We start from the raw sequence: 22310 nt of genomic DNA, 5'->3' as shown, positions 1-22310 counted from the left end.
TATATTAGTGAAGTGCAGAGGCGGAGTCAGTTAGTTGAGTTGGAGGAGCGGAGAGAGTTAGTTGAGTTGGAGGAGCGGAAAGAGTTTGAGCTGAAAGCAGTTGAGTTCGATTGAAGCAGAGGAGAGGAGTGGAGTTGCAGAAGGAGTGGAGAATCAGAAAGAGTTTATGTTGAATTGGAGCAGAGGAGAGGAGTGGAGTTGCAGGAGGAGAAGAGACAGAAGATGTTTGGAACAGAGAGAAGACAGACAGACAGTCAGTGAGCTGGAACTGAAGGAAGCAGTCAGAAGCAGTTACTTATCAGGAGGAGTTGTGAATAGCCGGAGTCTGAAGTAATGCCTTTTAGAAGAGACTGAAGTTATATCGTGGATTAATCTGTGGGAGCAGCTGGAGTTAATTGGACATTGGCATGGAAATAATCAGATAGAGTGAAGAAGCTAGTGGAACGAACGATTATCAGAGCGGCAGAAACCATTAGACTGAAGTTGGAAGGTGGAGAGAGTCCGTGGGGGAGAGGAGTCCAGTGCAAAGTGATCAGCGCAGATGTGTGTCCAAGAGTGCAGGAGAGAATCTAAGACGAGCTAAGGCACAGACGAGAGAGAAGCCCAGATGACAGCTAGAGCAAGACTTCATACTCCCAAGGTGACATTGTTCCTTACTTTTCAAATATTAACCTTGTCCTTATATTGTATTGCTAATCCTTTTCTTTCAGCGGTGTGTTAAAGTTCCTGTTAGTCATAGAGACCCCGCAGATCTGTATATGAATCCTTTTCTATTGTTATTGTAATAAAGATACCCCAATTCTTAGTGAACTAGTGTGCATGTGTTGTTCTTATGATAGAGAGCGTTTAAATACAGTGTGTGTCTATTGTTCTTAAAAGCACAGGTAACCTTTCCTTCTAGTCAGGTGTTACATTCAGAACAGATGCTGCCCCTGATCCGGTAAGTAGCCACTGAATAATTAGGGAGAGAGAGGAGCCCTTGAGCTAGGGAAATATTCAGACACTAAGTAATTCGGCCATCCCATAATATTATTGTAGTAGCGAACCCTTAGTGAATAGTGAGAGAGACTTCCCAACATAGAGAGAGAGCTGAAGGTATTCATAGGAAAGTGATCTTGAGAGAGCACCGGGGGGATACGGTGTGTAATGAGATCGTCATTGGTAAGTGGCGTTAATGAGAACACCAGGTGAGAGACTGGTGCTTAGATCCGCCGGATTGTGGATCGGGTTGTAAGTAAGCGAGCAGTGGGAGGGAGACCAGTGTCTAGGTCCGCCGGATTGTGGACCGGATAAAGAGAGAGCACTGGGGCTGCAGCCCAGTGCATATGGCACGCCGGATTGCGTGTCGAGTGAGCACTGAAGGTGATCAGTGTGTATGGCACGCCGGATTGCGTGTCGAGTGAGCACTGATAGTAATCAGTGTGTAATGGTAAATAATCAGAACTGCCCCAGGGTAGATTAGTCTGGACCCATGTGGTCGCGAGACTATGAGGTATGAGTGTGGTGTAGGGCATGGATGTCCTTAGTAATCAGTGAGTATTCCTAGTAACCCTATAGATTTAGTGGTGTTTCTATCAATCAATCAATCAGTGACACTTATAATGCGCGCTACATACCCGTAGGGTCTCAAGGCGCTGGGGGGGGGGGGGGGGGGGGTGCCGCTACTGCTCGAACAGCCAGGTCTTCAGCTTCTTCCTGAAGGAGAGGTGGTCTTGGGTCAGGCGCAGGTCGGGAGGGAGGGAGTTCCAGGTCTTGGCGGCCAGGTAGGAGAAGGACCTTCCTCCTGTAGTCGCTCTTCGGATGCGGGGGACGGCGGCGAGGGCGTGGTTGGCTGATCGGAGGTGGCGTTTGGGAGCGTAGAAGTTGAGTCGGCTGTTGAGGTAGCTCGGGCCTTGGTCGTGTAGGGCTTTGTGTGCGTGGGTGAGGAGGCGGAAGGTGATTCTTTTGTTGACGGGGAGCCAGTGAAGGTCTCTCAGATGTCCGGAGATGTGGCTGGTTCGTGGGATGTCGAGGATGAGTCTGGCTGAGGCGTTCTGGATCCGCTGGAGTCTCTTCTGGAGCTTGGCGGTGGTACCGGCGTAGAGGGCGTTGCCGTAGTCCAGTCGGCTGGTGACGAGGGCCTGGGTGACGGTCTTCCTGGTCTCGGTGGGGATCCACCAGAAGATCTTCCGTAGCATGCGTAGGATGTTGAAGCACGCCGAGGAGACGTTGTTGACTTGCCTGGTCATGGAGAGGGAGGAGTCCAGGATGAAGCCCAGGTTGCGTGCGTGGTCTGTCGGTTTGGGTGCGGTGCCCAGGGCGGGAGGCCACCAGGAGTCGTCCCAGGCGGAGGGCGAGGAGCCCAGGATGAGGACCTCCGTCTTGTCCGAGTTCAGTTTCAGGCGGCTGGTCGTCATCCACTCGGCCACCTCTTTCATCCCTTCGTGCAGGTTGGCTCTGGCGGCGGCGGGGTCGTTGGTAATGATATGAGCTTGTATATTGCGAGTTCCCCATCCTCAGGTAGGTACCCAGGTGCCTGGATAGATGGGTCCTGAGGAGGGAGGTGGTTACGTTCCGGCTGGGTTGGAGGTGCTCCAAGGAGCTGATCCCATCTGGTCTGAGAACCCGGTCGTTACACCTGGTGTTGGTGATTTAAGGCCTCTGCGCACTTTTTCACTGTGGTACTGTGTAAAGTGCTTGAGCTCTTTGTGTATGTGTGGTGAGTGACCTGCCCTCCCATAGGAATGAATGGGGAATATGTATGCCCATGGTAGTTCCTGATGTGTGGGGAGTGCAGGGTTGAGTTTGATATGTATGAACTCGTGCGATTGAATGCTGCGTAAGGATATATGCGGCATGACTGTGCCTAGTGTAGAAGTGCCACTTTTAGAAGTTGGCATATTTGTGTAATTTGTGTCTGGCGTGTGATTGGCTGGTGAGCCTGGTCCAGGAGTGCCTGGGCCTGCTTGTGGATTGACTGTCTGGTTTGAGGGTGACAGAGGCTGGGGAGTCCCAGGAGGTTGTCGAGTCAGCCCGTGGATGAAAGGCTGCATCTGCTGCCAGGGAAGTGGGAGGAGTTGGCACCTGGGAGTGAATGAGGCTGTGCCTGCCTGCCACAATGCTGGCTCCACCTCCCGCTGGGCGGCTGTCGCCTCTGCCCCTCAGAGTCAAAGGAATTCCCTATAACCAGTTATAGCTGATTCTCACACTGCCTGCACCCTTTAGACAAAGGAATTTACAGTATAAAAAGGGGATGTGTCCCCTTACAATTTGTTCTTGTTTCTGACTTGAATCCTACCAGGGGCCTGCTGCTGCTTGGGCCCAGGGGAATCCCTGGGCCCTGCTGTGCTCCACCTTATGTCCTGGACTCCTGAAAGGACTCTTTATTGCTTTATTTGTTGCCTCTAGCTCTTTGGAGCGCCTTATCTCTCCCCCAGCGCCTTATGTTGGCCAAGAAGCGCTGTATTTCATTTATAGCGCGGAGAGCGCTTTATTTTTCCCCCCGAGCGCTTTGTAGCGCTTTTATTGTTTTTATCATGGGTGCCCAACCATCGGATATTGATACCCCGCCTGCCTGCCTAAAAACGGGCCGCCGCGCTGCCTGCGGTGACCCGGAAGCGTTGCGGCCGGCCGGCCAATCGCAGCGCGGCCGCGAGACAAAGCACCGGAAGTCCCGCCCTCGGCACTGCAGCGCGAGGAGGGAGACCGGAGTGGCTGGGCAGGAAGCGTGGCCTGTTGCGGGGCTCCCGTGTGCTGAGGGAGCCCCGCGAGAGAAGGAGAGGCGATGGAAAGTGCAGGCGGGGCTCCGTTGTAGGAAGGAGAGCCCCGCGCTTCCCACACCAAGAAGAGGCGCCCCAGAGAAGAAGCGCCGGCGAGAGCAGTCCCCGCCAAGACGTCCCGCCCCCTCCGCTACTCGGAGCAGAGAGAGAAAGCTTCGGCGAAGGAGAGCCCCGCAGAGGAAGCCTGCGAGCTCGTGAGTGAGGTCCGGTACTGTTTGGGGGCAGCAGGGGGCGTCTGAGCACATTGCCGGTGCCCGCTCCCTCCTGCGAAGTGCTCCTCCGGCATGGGGCCATGGTTCTGAGTCCCCCGAGCGGGACTCCACCGATGTTAAAGGCTGCATTTCTTGAGAGCCCAAGAGAGGCTCAGGCGCCACAATTGTTTTAGAGAGCCCAGAGAGGCTCAAGGGGTCTCATCTTGGTTTGCGAGCCCAGAGAGGCTTGTAGGGGCATATTTAATTATGGTGCATTTAGGGCGGCCCCGGATGGCAGTGGGTCACCCCAACGTTGGCTAGAGCCCAGGAGGCTCCCCAGGGGCATTTGCAATTTAGAGCCCTGAGAGGCTCCAACGTGGGGGCATCATTGTTTTAAAGAGCCTGAGTGGCTCAAGAGCATGTTCGCCCTAAGGAGCTAGATGGCTCCCTCGCCCCATGATGTCTTAAGAGCCTGTGTGGCTCCAGCATTTGGCCGCAGTATTTGTTTAAGAGCCTGTGTGGCTCCAACGTTTGGCTATGTGTATGGTCAGAGCCTGTGTGGCTCCAACGTTCTGCGCAGTGTTGCCCAGAGCCTGTGTGGCTCCAGCGTGGGCGCAGTTTGCACCTAAGGGCCCTGTCGCAGTTTTGATGTCCCAGCTGCCCAGCAATTAGTGGGCAGCTGCACTGTTTAGATCTTGGGATTGTCCTCAGGTGCCCAGCAAGTAGTGGGCACCTGCTACGTTTAGGCTTGTGCTTGGACTGGCGCTGCATGGCAGCGCGCCCTGACATTTGGACACAGGGCGTCTTAGCCCCAACAAGGCCAGTTGGCCTAGGGACTGCCACAGGTGGTGGCTTATGTAAGTTTTGCGCAATGTGGTTACCTGCTATGTTTAGGATGGTAATTGCCTACTGTGTGTTTTTGCGCTATTGAGTTGTGTTGTGGCACCTTTGAATGTTTTTATGCATCATGTGTCTTTCTTTCCCTGCGCTGCACCTCTGAAAGTTTTAGGCGTCAGGTGTCTCCTAGCGCTGCACCTCTGAATGTGTTTGTGATGCATCAAGTGCCTTGTTCTTAACACCGCTGAATGTGTAGGTTTATGCATCATGTGTTTCCCTTTACTACTCCTCTGAATGTATATTTATGCATCATGGGTAATGTGTTCTTTCCTAGACCCCTAAACGCTGTGTGATACTTAGGTGGTTGTCCATACACCTCTGAATGTTTTTATGCATCATGTGATTCCCTTTACTACTCCTCTGAATGTATATTTATGCATCATGGGTAATGTGTTCTTTCCTAGACCCCTAAACGCTGTGTGATACGTAGTTGGTTGTCCGTACACCTCTGAATGTTTTTAGGCATCATGTGTTTTCCTTTACTACTCCTCTGAATGTGTTTCATGCATCATGGGTAATGTGTTCTTGCTTATACTCCTAAATGAATTTAATTCTTAGGTGGTTGTTCTTTCCAGTACAGGTGGTACTTACCTGTTCCCAGTAGTTACTGGATGTGATTTATAACTGTTATTTTGTGCTATACTTATTCTAATTTCTAAAAGTGTTGATTCTGACAGTGGCCCATGTGGCCCTGTCCTGTAAATAATCCCTTGTGAATATTGCCCGTGCCAGTTGGCACCATGTATATTGTGTGATACTATCTGATGTGTTTTTACAATACAAAAGTTATTTTATAATAACCTTGTGTGGAGTTCCTTTTGTGGTGTGCCTAGTATGTTGTTGCGGTTGTGTGCTGGCGCAAATGCTTTACACATTGCCTCTGAGTTTAGCCTTACTGCTCGTGCCAAGCTACCAGGGGGTGAGCAGGGGTTATCTTGGCGTGTGACTCCCTTGCCCTGACTAGAAGGGTGGTTTCTGCCTGGCTTTGGCGTCAGCCTTAGCCTACCAGAAATAGCCAGTTCTAACACACAGCAAAATACTGCAAGCTTACAGTAGGGCACAAAAAAAGTTGGGTAGGTGTCTGTCTGGTCTTGTGCATATTGAGTACTTGTAATCAGACTCACCGGTGGCATGTGGTTGGCATTGCCATTTATACATGTGGATAGTGAAAGTGCCTTAGATCCCACAATATTGATACAGATTTAATGTAAACAAATCCTGTGGACTTGCTTCAGTGAATTCTCACCTAAAAAGAGGCCCTAATGGTGCTTTGGCTCCTCTAGCAAAACATAAATTTTAATAGATTTGTATATCCAAAATAATTTAGCAGTAAATAAGCCAGTAATTTGACTTTGGCTTTATTAGATCTTGTTCTACCGCAAGTTCTTTTGAAATGTTTTGTTTTACATTTGAAACAGCAGATAAGAAGTTCCCTATAATATGATCCCAGGACAATGCTAGACTCACCCTATGGAATTCGAGGCTATGCCTCTACAGCTAACTCTACATATTATTTGTGCCATACCTGCTGCAACCCAACAGCGTACTGCAAAAGCATAGTCCTCTCCTCACATGCCTTCTCGAGTTCGACCCAGTTGTACTTGAGATCCTTGCATGCCTCCTCAATCTTCTGGGCAGAAGCAAGCTTGGATGCATTCATGCCTTTGCCGATTTCCAAAACTTTCAGCACCTGTGGTTTGTGGGCATTGACTTCCAGTTGCAGCTCCTGAAGGTAATGGAGAAGAAATGTATAAAAAGTGGGTAAGAAAAGGAGAGGGAACAAGCGGTAAAAAGAATGGATCATAAAAAAAAAGCAAAAACGAGAGGTGGGAGGGGGGGCATTTGAAGGTGATATAGGCAGAGGGGTTACAGAAAATGAAGTGGGAAGAAAGAAGATTGAGCTTGTAGGATAGTCTCAATGTATAAAGCATTAGGAGGGGTTCAATCCAAAGGAGCCATGTTATAAAACATATAAAAACAAGAATTGTTTATAAATGAGCATTTTCATCTTCATTTGAAACAGCAATAAGAGGGATGATTTCTGTGCGCTAGATGGAGGGAATTACAAAGAGAAGAAATCAGCATTAAGCAAGAGTGTCCTCCAAGCATAGTCCTTAAACGTCTTTAAAACAGTAGTTTGAAGGATGTGGTCATGTGCAGAGGTCTGCTTGGCTGAAGCTGATATGTTTATGTAAAATGAATGGGAGACTGACTTGCAATAGCTCTAAGGATGAGTAGGAAATGTTAAAGAACACTTTAAAGACACTCTAGCTAGTTTATGTAGCTAATGAAGAGCCTTAGGAATGGTTACAGCATGAATAATTTGTAGCCAACCTGCATTGTTTTGCACAACCAGCAGCTTTTAGAGAAGGGTAACAAAACTAGATATGTCCCAGACACTACAGTAGTTTAGCCTTGGTCCATATTGTGCATGCTTCCCCATACTGTTTTCAGACAGAAGGTACTAGCAGAGGCTACCCCCAATATCTAACTGAAGTCAAGCACCAATCTTTATCCTAATTTTTGTACAGCTTCAGCCTGATAAGACAAGGGGGATATGCTCATTTAGAGGGTGGCGGACAACCCAGCAGCCAACCAGCCGACCGACCAGTTCGGTTGAGCCTATGACTTTTGCTTCTCTGAGGGAGGACAGCCAGCGAGATTTAGAGATCCCCACCTGCCTGGCAGAAATCTGTAAGACTTCAGAGCAATCACTGTGCTGCAAGTGTACTCAGGGCTTTAAGTGGGATGAAAAAACTGGGGGGGCCTGTCAAAGGGGCATGGTCAATGTAATTAGGGGCGTGGCTTTAACACACTTACGCTAAAAATCTGTGTTTTGCTGTTCCTGTCATTGCATCCAAATATGTGAGACAATAAGTCACATTACACCTACAACAAGTAAGGACTATTGGCTTTGTCAATGGTTATTAGTTGCATAAGATAAATAAGCTGCAACTATGGCTGGTTACATATAACATTGAAATAGCTTCCAATTGAAGCCCTGGTGACCCTACCGCAATGCTGCTGCTCTAGCGTTTCAGAAATAGAAGGGAAATCAAGAGAGAAAATGACTCTTTGGATTTCCCTTCCACTACACCGCTCACCTGGCATGACGTCATGCCGTAACTTCTCCCCTAGTGAGGTGAGCAATGTGAGCACGTACACACCGATGTGCCTGCTGTCTTGAAACAGGTCTCTATCAGGCTCTGTGCGCCCTGGCATTTTTTCCTGGACTGCACTGACAGCAAACTACTGTCACTGCAGTCTGGAAAAAAACGGAGCGCCTATGCCAGGGCTCAAAACAGAGCCCGATAGAGACCCGTTTCGAGGCCCCCTGAAAAAAACTGCCGGTGCTCAGACCCCTTGAGTCCGGCCCACTTAAAGCCCTAGGGTGTACTGTCGGCTGCAGGGCCGGTCCTAGGCCTTCTGAGGCCCCGGGCGAAAGGGAAGATGTGAGGCCCCCCCAATTGAATATTGCGTCACAAGAAGTGACATCACAGAAAGTAACATCACAGTACTATTGATCTTATTTGGCATCACTGAAGCTAACTAATGTGTATATCAGTAACATGGACAAAAAGTAGAGGGGATGAAAAACAGGTGAGCAAATATCCAGATAAAAGGAAATATTGCAATCAAACAACCACACACACACAACCACACAAACACACAACCACACACACACAACCACACACACACACAACCACACACACACACACACACACAACCACACACACACACAACCACACACACACAACCACACACAACCACACACAACCACACACACACACAACCACTCACACAACCACACACACAACCACACACACACACAACCACACACACACACACACACAACCACACACACACACACACAACCACACATGCACAACCACACACGCACAACCACACACGCACAACCACACACACACAACTACACAAACAACCACACAAACAACCACACACACACACAACCACACACACACAACCACACCAAGCATTGGCATAGCCAATAGGTCTCGCCTTTGGGACCGTATAAGTGTTTAGCCATGCAACAGTTAATGTGGTTGCACCAAAGATATTGTGCTGCATAACTAAATACTTAGAAGGTCCCAAAAGCGAGACCTATTGGCTATGCCAATGCTTGTTTTTATAACCCATAATAAGCAAACCCAGTCACAGTGGTGTGTTTTTACGTGACAACATGTGGAGTCAAGAAGACAGTACTACCCTGGTCAGTTCCAGGGATTCAAAGATCTCTAAATGTAACTGAGACACTTCATTGTATATTTGGCCTGTGTCAACGAAATTCCAGCTCTAAAACAACACAATCGTGGGAGAGCATCCAGATGCATACTTATCTCCAAGGTATCAGACCTGGGACGTAAGGTGTTCGAACTATCTAGTAAAAAATAAAATATTTTCATTCTAAAACTATATGGTTGATGTTGAAGCACTAAAGATCAATTTGGATATTACTGAACACGTATTTGAATCACGGGGATGTTTGTCACCAAAAGATACAAATAATAATGCTAAAAAGTTAGGTGTTAACCTCTGGCACAGCTCAAAACTGTTGTGGGCGGAGAATGAGCACGGTAGCCAAGGATGTTAAAGCGAGCCCCAGGTCAAAATTTTAAGCGTAGAGTTTTTTTTTAATAGGTCCACTATACTTAAACGGCAAGGTGCTGTTGCGTTCTACTAGTCACTTATGAACGTGGTTTCCACGGCAACTGATTTTGCTTCACTTACTTTTTAACGTCTCTGCTTCCTGCCCAATAGCCACCGATGGCTATGGTGCCCACTGCTATGACAAAGATGATAACCATATTGTAGTCCAGGACAGGCTCAATAGAGGCATACATTGCCTCCTTCACTGACTTGCCAAATGTATCACCAATATATGAATGAGTCCTACTTAAAACTTACACTCCTGCTGCACTTTCTGAAACAGACACCAAAGGCTACAAGGCCCAGGGAAGGGGGCCCCCACACTATGACCTTGCAGCTCCATCCAGTGCTTGAAGGCCTTGGGGGGGGGGGCCTCCCATGGGCCTTCAAACAGTAACAAGGCACTTCCCAAATCACTGCTGAGAGCTCATCAGAGTACAAAAAAAACAAGAACAAAAAACCTCAGTTGAAGGGGTGTTCTTTAATTAATAGTGGACAGAAAATAAAGTGGTAGCTGTACCTAGCTTAGATGGCAACGAGAACGGTAAATATTTGTAGGTTTTGTATGTAATACTGCCCCCCTGTGTCAGATCAGTATGAGTCAGATAGTGTTCCTGCATAAATGAATTAATTGCTTTTAATTTATCGAGCTAGGAAGAATGTATCGACCACTGTATGTCACAGGCATTATTATTACCAAACTTTAGCTGTATTCAATGAAGATGAGAGACACTGTCCTATCAAGATTCGAAGGCTGTTCCCTCCTCCCCTCACCCACCTCCTTTTACCTGTGTCTGGCTTGTGCTGGAACCAAAGGGGCCTTCTGTTGCCTAGATACAAAATGCACAAACAGCGCCGATAATGGCCGGTACTTAACCGAGGCGCTGCCCTGCCCCTGACATTGTGAGGCCAACATAATTGCTGGCCCAGCCATTGTGCCGTCCCCCATTCAGGTTGAAGCATCCCCCACCCGTAATGTAATCAGGAGAGGCAGGGGGCCCTGTGGTGGGCTGAGGAGGTGTGACCTTTCACAGGGGCGCGAGGCCCCCTGAGCGCGAGGCCCTGGGCAGCTGCCCACACTGCCCATGCCTAGCGCCGGCCCTGGTCGGCTGAAAGCCTTGCCATGTTTCGTGCGCCAGGGTCCGTATTACAGAAAGTGCTCAGAGGGCACAATGGGTTTGTACGTTCCCTGAAGCACTTCGGTATTACAGAAGAGGCCACAAACGCTTATGTGACCCCTTCTGTAATACTGATAGCACTGGCGCACATGCATTGCCAGTGCTATTGTGAGAGGGTGGTCCCTCATTTGCATGTAGGCGAGGCCTCATGCAAATGTGGGAACCACTCTGATTCTGCGCCTGCTCCGTATTACCAACGAGGGCGCAGAGGCAATCATGTCCTTAGGATGCACACTCGAAGAGCGCCACAAAAAGGTGGAGCACTGTCAGTGCATCCCTTGTGGGCAGCTCTCTCGAGGGGTGAAAGGGAGGCACATGTACCCTCCAGATATCCTCCTGCAGGGGGGTGCAGTGCAGTTTATTTACACTGCCTCAGTTTCATTTTCTACCCCGACCACCATCTTGCGCTATCGTTTCCCTTGGCCCGCCTCCCAGCCGCCCCTCCCACCCACGAACATATAGCTCACATCGCCTCACCTTCCGCTGTGACCGTCTGGACTTCTGCCTATACGGTCGCTCCCTCGCTTCCTACCTCCGCTCAGAGTGCCTTCCCTGAAGCGCTTGAGCCACTCTCCAGTCCTGCACCTCCAGAAGCGCTTGACCCTGCTACCAGCGCATGGTATCGTAGCGCGCTGCATTAATATCATTCTGTCACTCATTGTTGTCAGCTTTCATAGCGCGTCACTGTAGCGCCGCACCTCATCTGTTGCTCATAGCGCGATTGCCCCAAAACACTGTTTGAGCCTGCTTTTGTGCCTGTAATCTGTGTAATCGCCATTGCTGTTGTTTATTTACACTGCCTCAGTTTCGTTTTCTACCCCGACCACCATCTTGCGCTATCGTTTCCCTTGGCCCGCCTCCCAGCCGCCCCTCCCACACTCCGCCCCCTCCACCATCCATTTATGGCCAATGCCCCCACGCGCAGCGTCCACGCGCTACGGACACGCCGAAGGTGCGCCAAAGGTAAGCCCGTCTACGCCCGTCCGCGCCTGGACCGCGCCCAGCGCCAGACCCCCTGCCCCTCGCGCTCCCCAGCCCCCCCGCATTACCTACGATGCCGCCACCCTCCTAGCCCTTAACCCCGGTCGCGCCCCCACCTGCGTCCAAGCCGCCCCTGGACAAACCCATGGACCTTTCTCCTGCTACTCCTGCAAATTCAGCGGCACCGACAACACCTCCGCTACGACCACTCCACTGACTCCCGACCCCAACCACCTACAATGCATCCTTCTCAACACCCGTTCGGTCCACAGGCACGCCATTGACCTATGGAATCTACTAGACACCATTTCTCCAGACATCGCCTTCCTAACGGAAACATGGATGAATGCTTCCTCCGCACCAGACATCACCATTGCCATCCCTGAAGACTATAAGATCACTCGCAAAGACCGTACCAGCCACACAGGAGGAGGAATCGCTATCGTCCATAAGAAATCAATCCGCATCTCAACCAGCTCAGACGCCAACCTCGCCAACTCCGAACACCTTCACTTCCAGATCCACATCGACCCCAAAACCACACTCAGAGGCACCCTCCTCTACAGACCACCAGGACCCCGCGCAAAATTCAGTGAAGACATCACGGACTTCGTCACTCCACACGCGCTCCCCTCCAAAGAATACATCCTTCTGGGAGACCTCAACTTTCACCTTGAAAAGATCAACGACCGCAACACCACCACCCTCCTGGACAACCTCGCCAACCTCGGACTTAAACAATTGGTCACTTCCCCCACCCACATCGCAGGTCACACACTCGACCCCATCTTCACCTCCAGCAATCATGTCTCCTTCAGCCACACTACGGATCTCCTCTGGACTGACCACAGCTGCGTTCACTTCACCTACAACAAGCCCAAACCCACCAACCACCCCCAACCAACTCTGCAAAGAAACTGGAACAAAATCACCACCGACCAGATCTCCTCATCGCTCCTTCTAAACACCCCAGCCCACTCCTCGGACCCAAACCTAGCCGCCGCCAACTTCACCCTATGGCTATCCAACTCCGCCGACACCTTAGCACCACTGAAAAAACGTCAAAGCAAACCTGGCAACAAGAAGGCCTCATGGTTCAACGATGATCTTAAGAAGTCCAAGAAACTCTGCCGCACCCTTGAAAAAGCTTGGAAAAAAGACCCAACCACCAGCACCAAGGACGCCTTCAAAAACGCCACCCGCACTCACCACCAACTAATCCGAAAGGCCAAGAAAACAGCATTTAAGGATCGACTTGACAACAACGCCCACAACAGCAAGGAACTTTTCAACATCGTCAAGGAGTTTTCCAATCCCTCGGCCAACTCCAACGACATCACCCCCTCTCAAGCCCTCTGCGACTCCCTAGCCTCATTCTTCCACAACAAGATTGCAGACATCCACAACAGCTTCGACAACCAACCCGGAGCCCAACCCACCCAACCACATGCTGAACACTCTTCCCCCGCGAACACCCTTAACGACTGGAACCCAATCTCCACCGAGGACACCATCCGCCTGATGAACTCCATCCACTCAGGATCCCCCACAGACCCATGTCCTCACCACATCTTCAACAAAGCAGACTCCGTCATAGCACCGCACCTCCGAGACGTTATCAACTGCTCCTTCAACTCCGCCACCTTTCCGGAAAACTGGAAACACGCTGAACTCACCGCCCTTCTGAAAAAACCCACAGCGGACCCCACCGAACTCAAAAATTACCGCCCCATCTCGCTCCTTCCATTCCCGGCCAAAGTCATCGAGAAAGCTGTCAACAACCAGCTCGCCGCCTTCCTCGAAGCCAACAAATCCCTCGACTCCTCACAGTCTGGCTTCCGAGCTAAACACAGCACTGAGACCGCCCTCATCGCAGCAACAGACGATATTCGAACTCTACTGGACAATGGAGACACAGTCGCCCTCATCCTCCTCGACCTCTCTGCAGCCTTCGACACAGTTTGCCGCAGTACCCTTTTACAACGCCTCAATAACATCGGAATACAAGGAAAAGCACTTGAATGGATCACCTCGTTCCTCACCGGAAGAACTCAGAGAGTCCGCCTTCCACCATTCAAGTCCGAGGCCACCGAAGTCATCTGTGGCGTACCACAAGGATCCTCTCTCAGCCCCACCCTCTTCAACGTATACATGAGCCCCCTCGCGACCATCGCCCGCCAACACAACCTCAACATCATCTCTTACGCAGATGACACTCAACTGATCCTCTCTCTCACCAAGGACCCCAGCACCGCCAAAACTAACCTACACGAAGGAATGAAAGAAGTTGCTGAATGGATGAAACACAGCCGTCTGAAACTGAACTCAGATAAAACAGAAGTCCTCATCCTAGGCACATCCCCCTCCGCATGGGACGACTCTTGGTGGCCGGAAGCCCTTGGAAAAGCACCCATCCCAACAGACCATGCACGGAACCTAGGCGTTATCCTGGATTCTTCACTTTCAATGAACAGACAAGTCAGCACCGTATCCTCATCCTGCTTCAACATTCTTCGCATGCTCAAAAAAACATTTCGCTGGATCCCCACCGAAACCAGGAAAACAGTCACCCATGCTCTGGTCACGAGCCGACTGGACTACGGAAACACCCTCTACGCAGGCACTACCGCCAAACTCCAAAAGAAACTCCAACGAATCCAAAACGCCTCAGCCAGAATCATATTAGACATCCCACGCAACGAACACATCTCTGGTCACCTGAAAGACCTCCACTGGCTACCCGTCAATAAGAGAATCACTTTCAGACTGCTAACCCACGCACACAAATCACTCTACGACATCGGTCCAGAATGCCTCAACTCAAGACTGTCCTTCTACACCCCCTCCCGCCAACTACGCTCTTCCAGCCAAGCCCTCGCCACTGTACCTCGCATCAACAAGACCACCATGGGAGGCAGATCCTTCTCTTACCTGGCTGCTAAAACATGGAACTCACTCCCCACTCACCTTCGCCTTACCCAGAACCACCTAGCTTTCAGAAAGCAACTTAAAACGTGGATATTTGACAAGTAATCCTCCTCCCCCTCCTTAGCGCCTTGAGACCCTCTGGGTATGTAGTGCGCTATATAAATTCTCTGACTTGACTTGACTTGACTCTTGAAAGCGCCGGTTGGATGCCGCCTTCACTGTGAAACACGGAGAAACGTTTAAACAGTTGCTCTGTATTTCGCTTGCATGAGCGGCCGCCAGGGAGTTCGCAGCTGCACTGAGGCCAGCGCATTCATCCCAATAGGGCACACGTGTTTAAAGCGGTGCCACAGTGCAAACATGGAAAATATGCCCTTTTAATAATTCGGGCCCTGCTCAGTAAACTATTAATATGACATTTATAATTATAATTATAATCATTATAATTAGTAAGGCAGGAATATTACTGAAGAAATGTATTATGTGGAGTCGCAATTATGTTTGGTTCTCATTCGATTTTACATTTCTTATTGAATTGAATACTGTTTGTGTGTGAAGGCACAGCTTTGGCTTTTCTTCTACACACTCTCACCTGGTACTTAGCACAGTAGACCGGCATGGCTGTGTCCACCGGGCACAGGGTCTGGCCCCCTGACTGCAGTCATATTCACTAACCAGATAGCAAAGTAAAAATAGTAAGGTATGGGTTATTCACCTACACCTGATATGCAAGCACTCGAGAACTCTGTTTGACCCTCCTTAATGATCCGTATTATTATTTTTTAAAGATTATTATTATTATTGTTCATCTGCACAATTCACAAGCACTGTGTGACTGGCTACGACACCACACCACTCTAGCAGCATCCAGTCACCTCTTACTCCTACTGACTCACAATCCAAAGAAAACGCAATTAGCAGGGTGCTTTCACCCCTCAGCAGTGTGCTTTGTACAGAACGCTTCATTATTCAAAATGTTAATGATTTTCAATCTTACCTTTGTAGTAGCTTTGGAGATATTCTTGCTATTGGTCTTACTCGTCCAACTGCCCTCAAACTACCTCTAATAACGATAATATGAATAATAAATCTAATTTTATAAAGCACACAATACTCAATCTAAAGTGTCTAGGCGCTTCATAAAGTTCACAGCAGGACTAGAATTACCCATCACAGGTGTGTTCCTTTCCTCGACCTAATAAAGGGCGGCTATTGTGTCCTTCTGCAGGGATTCGACCATGTGGCTGAATGTCACATACTTATTTCTGGAGCATGAGGCATCGCAGCAGCTTACTGCAGGCTGTTAAACACCACCCAGGGAAAACCCTTTGTCCTAGGCCATTCTGGCCTGCACTGGCATCTTCCTGCTCCAGCCACTTATATTATCATGAGTCACAAGTTTCTCATCGGTTGAATTTTATATATGCCTTATGATAAGAAATCCTGCTAAATGACGCATCCCTAAATATTGAAACCATGTTGCTCTTTCAGACAGATTACTCACCATTGAGAAGCTTGCTGTGCACAGTTATTCTCCTCTTCCCACCATTTGCTATCTGTTTTCCCCAAGCCCACTCTGTTTTCAGAATGTCCAATTATCCCCATCGTTCTACATTATTATTTTGCTAGTTATAAATGCACTGTGTAATATAATCTTTGCACAATGCTTGAATAACTTTCCAGTTGGCCAGTGATAACTAGAGCCTCGAGCTCAGAGGCTCTTAACATCATCTAGAGGAGATGAAACAAGAGAGAGACAAAAAAATAGACAAGTACCTTGTGTTTCTGGAGGAGGCTTTGCGCTGAGTCGAGAGATTTGCCTCGATTTGTGGAATTGGCAATTGGCATTCGTTCGCCGATCCAGTTCATTTCCAAGTCATAGTAGTGATAGAACTGAAACTCGTCCACCTTGGCCTGCAACAACTCTCGTCTCTGTGCCAGAGGTTCCTGCAAAGACTCGAACCTGAAGCGAGTGAGAAAGAAGATTACATTAAACCTTGGGCTCTTCTGTGTGTGAATACACAAGGACTGTAGAGGGACAGTAGGCAAATTGTTCAACAAATATGGCTGAGCACCAGCGTTCTGCAACCATCTGCGAAAATCAACCAACATTGCACATTTTTAATGATGTACAATCTCTAAGGGTGCAATCCTGGCGTGGCTCCTCCATTTGAGCAGAGGAGATTGCCCCACAAACATAAATAAATAAAAATGGTGATAAAGTTCATTTATTACCATTTCATTTTTTAGCAACCTACCCGTCCCGAACTGGCCGTCATTGCAGGGGGGGCCAATGCTGCTGAATGGCAGCAAGGAACTTTATGCTCTCTAGTTTAAAATGCCCATGTCTCTTTGGATGGCCAGCCAGGCATGCACATTTTAAACCTCTCTAACCCAGCTGTCTTAAGGCATCTGGGTTAGAGAAAGCAAAGGCCTCCAGAGCTCTTATGAGCGCTGATAGAGGCTGATCCCACCAATCCTAGCTGCACTCATGCTGCATGAGAGCAGCACCAGGATTGGCTAGGGAGTCAGGAGCCTGCCTGCCTCGAGGAGAGACTGATGGAGGAGGACGTCACGCTCGTGGCAAAGATAATTGCCTTTTATTTTGTATTTTGTTATGTGCCCCCCCACACTACCACCCTTGGGACATGCCAGCCGCCACTGTTGCTATCATGTTATTTAAATCTCTATAACCTTAACTCTTAATAGGACTCCAACAACATGTTTAGAACTGTGACAACTTGCAATAGGCTTGACTACCGTTCCTGATGATAACCTCGTCCCACTTCTGACACAGAGTGGCATATTTACCACGATATTTGTGCAAAGCGGCTCTGCAATCAGTTTAGCTGTGCCCATGCTGCATATTTTTTTTTAAATTCAGGGATGCCGCATATTTACAAGAATACAGTGCACCCCTGTGTTTTCCCTTGCGCTGGCGATAAAAATGCTGCATAGTTCCAGCGCAGGCATGGTGCCTGTGTTGCAGGGATGATTGTGTTTGTGCAGTAAGGGATGACTTCCTGACCAAAAACAATTAACTGCATTTTGCTCCTTCTATGTGTGCTGCATTCAGCACACATAGAAAAAGCAAAAACGAGGAGAAATAAAGTATTTGTTAAGTCAGGGCTGTGAACTCCGCTCGCGGAGTTTTCCGCAGTCCGCATTACGCGGAGCTCGCAGAGTTCCACAATCGCCAATCGTTGGCGAGCGCGAGCATGAAAAATAAACCTCCCGGCGAGATTTCTCAACACGGACTGTCGGATTTCTCATTGTGAGTGGTCGCGTATGCTCGCGACCCATTGCGTTGAGAAACCGTCCGTTCGCGTTGAGAAAGCTGCAGCTCCAGTAAAAAATCTACTCAAGCGGCAGAAAGGAAGCAGCGCCCGCCTGTGCTGTGCATGGTGTCGTTCGCGATGATTGCACAGTGCAGACAAACACCCGGCGCTGAAAATCACCACAAATGGCATTCATCTAACGCACTCCGCCGCTTGCGGAGGTTTTTTTGCACTCCGCCCAGGCTTAGTATTTCTCCTTGTTGCGCCATTCTATTGCCTGCTATTGCATGCCATTCGTTTCTGGCACTGCCTCCGATTTAGAAATCCTTGTAAATCTGGGGCAGCATCAAAAAGCAATGGGTGTTGCGTGGGAACGCCCACAGCATCACCCATTGCATGCACTTTGCCGCAGAAAACTGCGGCGAGGAGGTCTATATTTACAAGCTGGCATTAAGCCACGCAAAATGGCTTAGCCCTGCCTAGGAAATATAGAGCAGGGCATTACACCAATAGAGCGTCGGAAAAATTGACGCTCCCGTGGCTCAAAGCCCTTGTAAATATGTCTTTGTTTGTGTGCGTGTGTGCGTGTGTATTTGCGCGTTTGTGTGCGATGTCCCAAATGAAGCAAGGAAACACAAGGGCACAACTTTGTGTGCAATGAGTTCAAAGTCTATCCTTCCGCCACCTATAAATTAGGTTAATGGAATGCCAGACTGCTAATTTTGGTTTAAAGTGGCACTAAGAAAGAAAGAAAGAGAAAGAGAGAATACATTCTCCAAACATCTCCATATCTGTGTCTACTTCCTTGCAAGTAAAACAAAAGCATCATGCCTTAACATTCTTTCACAGAATCGTTAGTACACAATGAAACATAAAAAATTAAAGATTGGTGCTAAGCCTGCTGTGTGTTTTGCTGTCCATTGTCTGTTAAATTCCAGACACAGATGTGGAGGCATTAACTTTAGAGGTAGCAGTTTCAGGCATGAGATGCTAGCATGGGTAGAGCAACGTCAGTAACATTAGCAATTAAACCCGAAGCCAACAAAATGCACGTTTGGGTTAGGACCACTATTTCTAACTTACACTACAGTTGTGTAAACCATAACTTGCACACCAAGCATTGCATTTGGTGAGCAAGTTATGGTTCTTATGGCTTTTGTGGAGTTATGGAATGTGCTACTAGCCATAACTTGATATTTTGAGTGGGATTTTTCTTTTAATTCACTTTTACTGTGTTTTGTTTGAAGTGAAGAAATAAGTTACTTACTTGTAACTGTAGTTCTCCAGTATTGGAAGCTTTCATAGATTCACATGCTTGAATCATTCCCTGTCGTCATTAAAATTGTTTATAAAAGTAGGCTGATAGGTATAGTCTAGAAAAGGCCTAGGTCTCACAGTTTATTAACCTATCATAGTCATTATTAAAAAAAGAGACCACAGTTTTTCCTTAGCCATTCAGTATCAACCACCCTCTAGAACAACCCTGAGAGAAGCTCAGAACCTCGGATTTTCAAGTATTTGTGCTAGTGTTTGAGGTAATTGGAATTTTTAGGGTCAATTGTGTCCCCTAACGTAGACCCCAACGGCTCCATGTACGTGCTTCAAGTACATGTAATTTCCCTCCATGACCAGATATGAAGACGCAAATACATTTGCGTCCAACGTTGACATGTCCTCTATCAGATCCACCCTGGATGGGTCGATAATTCTGTTCCTAAGTATGCCGTGCCACCGTCTTTACATGGTGCACTTTCACGTTTTCCTGGCTCTGTTGAGCTAGGCCCTGATTTCTGCCATCGAGCCCTTTCTGCCTTCTGCCTCAGAAAGCTACAGCCTGGATCTGCATCCGTGACCCTTGCCTTACTCCCTGCGCGGCGAGCGGTGCCCGGCTCGGCCTGCTTGCCTGCCAAGACAATTTAGCCTTCAAGTTATCTGCTCGACAATACATTCCTGTCTAGTGATTTAGGTAAACATTCCCCCAGCTGCAGAGCAAAGGGCCCGGCCTTTCCGCCTCTGTGCAAGTAATTCATTGCTCCAGTTACCATGGTAGGCCCATGGCCCCTCGCATTACACGCAGACACGTAGACACATATGCCCGCACTAGCAGTCAGTATAGAATAGCCTCTACCCGAAAGACCTTTCCTCCTAGATAATACAGTTCCTCAAACACAAGATATCAGATATGATTGGGTTTAGGTTGTTCTGACACGCCAGACTTCTGTCTCCTCTTTTGGAGCTAAATGTCAAGTCCCCTTCACCCTCCAGTTCCACGTCAATCACACGTCATGTTGCATGCGCGCGCATCCAGCCATATATTTCTGCTGACACTGCAGGATTCCTCTATGAATCCACCCACTTGTGACACTTTCATGTGACGTCTCTAGCACACACCTCCGTGTACGCCCTCGTGCACGCCTTCTGTTACGCACATGTGTTCTTATCTCGTTTCTTTCAGCTGTTACGCCTTCTGTATCCATCACCATTGTATGCATTAACTATATATATTGTGCACTGTTAATAAAGCATTGTCTATCCCTTCCTGAACCTTCGAGGTGATGGAACATGATACCATGGTTCGAACCATTCCATTACATGGAATAAAACCCTTATAAACTCAGATCCCACGGACTCTGCCTCTCCTTTTGATTGAGCTATTTTATTGAACTTATACCGCATAGAAATTAAGTATACAGTAAATCTTTATTTACCACATGTTCATATAGAGAAATAGAGGAAGGTGAGCTTCCCCCGTGGGGAGGAGGGTGAGTCACACGTCAATCTATGAAACCTTCCAATACTGGAGAACTACAGTTACAGGTAAGTAACATCTTTCTTACTCAAGATTTGGAGCATTCATAGATTCACATGCTTGAATCAGAGTAGCTAGCAGTCAAGTAGCACATTTATAATGGCCTTGAACAACTTAACAGGACTATGCCTTGGCAGATCCTTAAGGAAACATCAAGCAGCATGTTAATCACAGTCATAGGAATAACAATTTGGAACTAAATTCCTTTAACCATTAACCTCTTCAATGTTAATGACAAGGGTAACTCGTCATGCACTGCCCATTCATTTCAATGGAAATCTCATTATATGGGCCTGATTACAATAGCGTCCAAGTGGTTAAAGAGTGCAAATAATCTATGATACAAAAATGTGATATAGCAATGAAAGGTAGGAGGCTATACAGGGATGGGTCACCTTAACAAAATAGATTGCGAAGCACTGCTTGTCCCACCACTGTGTCCTTTAGGACTGTTGAATCCAAACAGTAATGCCTTGTAAATATGTGTCTATTCTTCCACGTTGCTGCTTCGCAAATTTCAGGAAGTGACACGCCCGCAAATGATGCTGTAGACGTAGACACAGCTCTCGTCAAGTGAGCTCGGACCCTTGAGGATAGAGGTCTGCAAGCTATGCGATGGCAAAATAGTATGGCACTGGATATCCATCCAGAAATACTCTGCTTAGAAAGCGGGAAAACTTTCCTTGGAGCGCTGTATGTGACAAATAATTGAGCAGTTTTGCAAAAGGGTTTTGTTCTTTGCAGATAGAACTTAAGGCACCATCTGACATCTAGCGAATAAAGGCCCGTCTATGGATTTGGGAAGAAATTCTTTAGTACCACTTGGTCATTCAAATGGAAGTCTGAAGGAACCTTGGGTATACATTTTGGATTTGTGTGGAGGAGAAGACCGTCAAACTTGAATTGTAAAAATGGTTCTCCTATAACAAATGCCTGCATGTCACTTAATTTTTTGGCAGACGTCAGGGAAAGAAGTAAATCTAACTTTCATGACAGGAACTTGATCTCTGCCCTGTGAATCTGCTTGAAAGGAGGCTTCATCAATAGTGAAAAAACTGCATTTAACTGCCATGCTGGAAGTGGAGGCCATACAGGAGGATAGGCACAAAACAAACCTTTGAGAAATTCCTTGATTATCCTGGAAGACCACAAAGGTGGAGAGGAAAGTGTCCTTCTGTAGTGGGAAATGGCTGGTAGATAGATTGTTATAGAACTATGTGCCTGATAGTGCCAATTGTAGGAAGTATGGCAAGAGTTGGTCTGGAGAGGAGGGCAACGGATATATTCCTGCTTGGCAGCACCAGATACAGAAACGCTTCCACTTGAAGCAATAAGTTTTGTTGATACTATCTGCTGTGGCTCCGGCCAAGATCGATATACAGTCATCAGAAATGTTCAAATGCTGGAACTCATTGAACTCAGGAGCTATGCCGATAAGTGGAGGTGTCAGGGATCTGGAAGTAGAATCTCTCCCTGGTTCATTGTGAGGAGTTTGGAGAATACTGGTAGTCGGAAGTGCGGAGCCTGAGATAACCAGTGTTGATGGGGGCATGCTGGAGCAATGAGTATCAGCCTGCAGGGCTCGTTCTTTATCTTCCTAATGTCTCTTGGGAGAATAGGAC

At 48.1% G+C, this 22310-nt stretch overlaps 1 protein-coding gene across 1 annotated transcript in view; it reads right to left on the bottom strand.

The window, feature by feature from the left end:
• Window positions 1-22310, bottom strand: part of SPTBN5 (spectrin beta, non-erythrocytic 5) — a 2284272-nt gene that overhangs the window by 1539606 nt on the left and 722356 nt on the right. Inside the window, exons 26-27 of the mRNA XM_086937224.1 lie at window positions 16378-16564; window positions 6372-6572 (exon numbers count right to left, since the gene is read on the bottom strand). Coding sequence (XP_086793350.1) covers window positions 6372-6572; window positions 16378-16564 — 388 coding nt within the window. The remainder of the gene's footprint in view (window positions 1-6371; window positions 6573-16377; window positions 16565-22310) is intronic.

The sequence above is a fragment of the Lissotriton vulgaris genome, chromosome 9 (genome assembly GCF_964263255.1).
Source record: "Lissotriton vulgaris chromosome 9, aLisVul1.2, whole genome shotgun sequence".
NCBI lineage: Eukaryota > Metazoa > Chordata > Amphibia > Caudata > Salamandridae > Lissotriton > Lissotriton vulgaris.
This window is presented reverse-complemented; position numbering and strand designations above follow the sequence as displayed.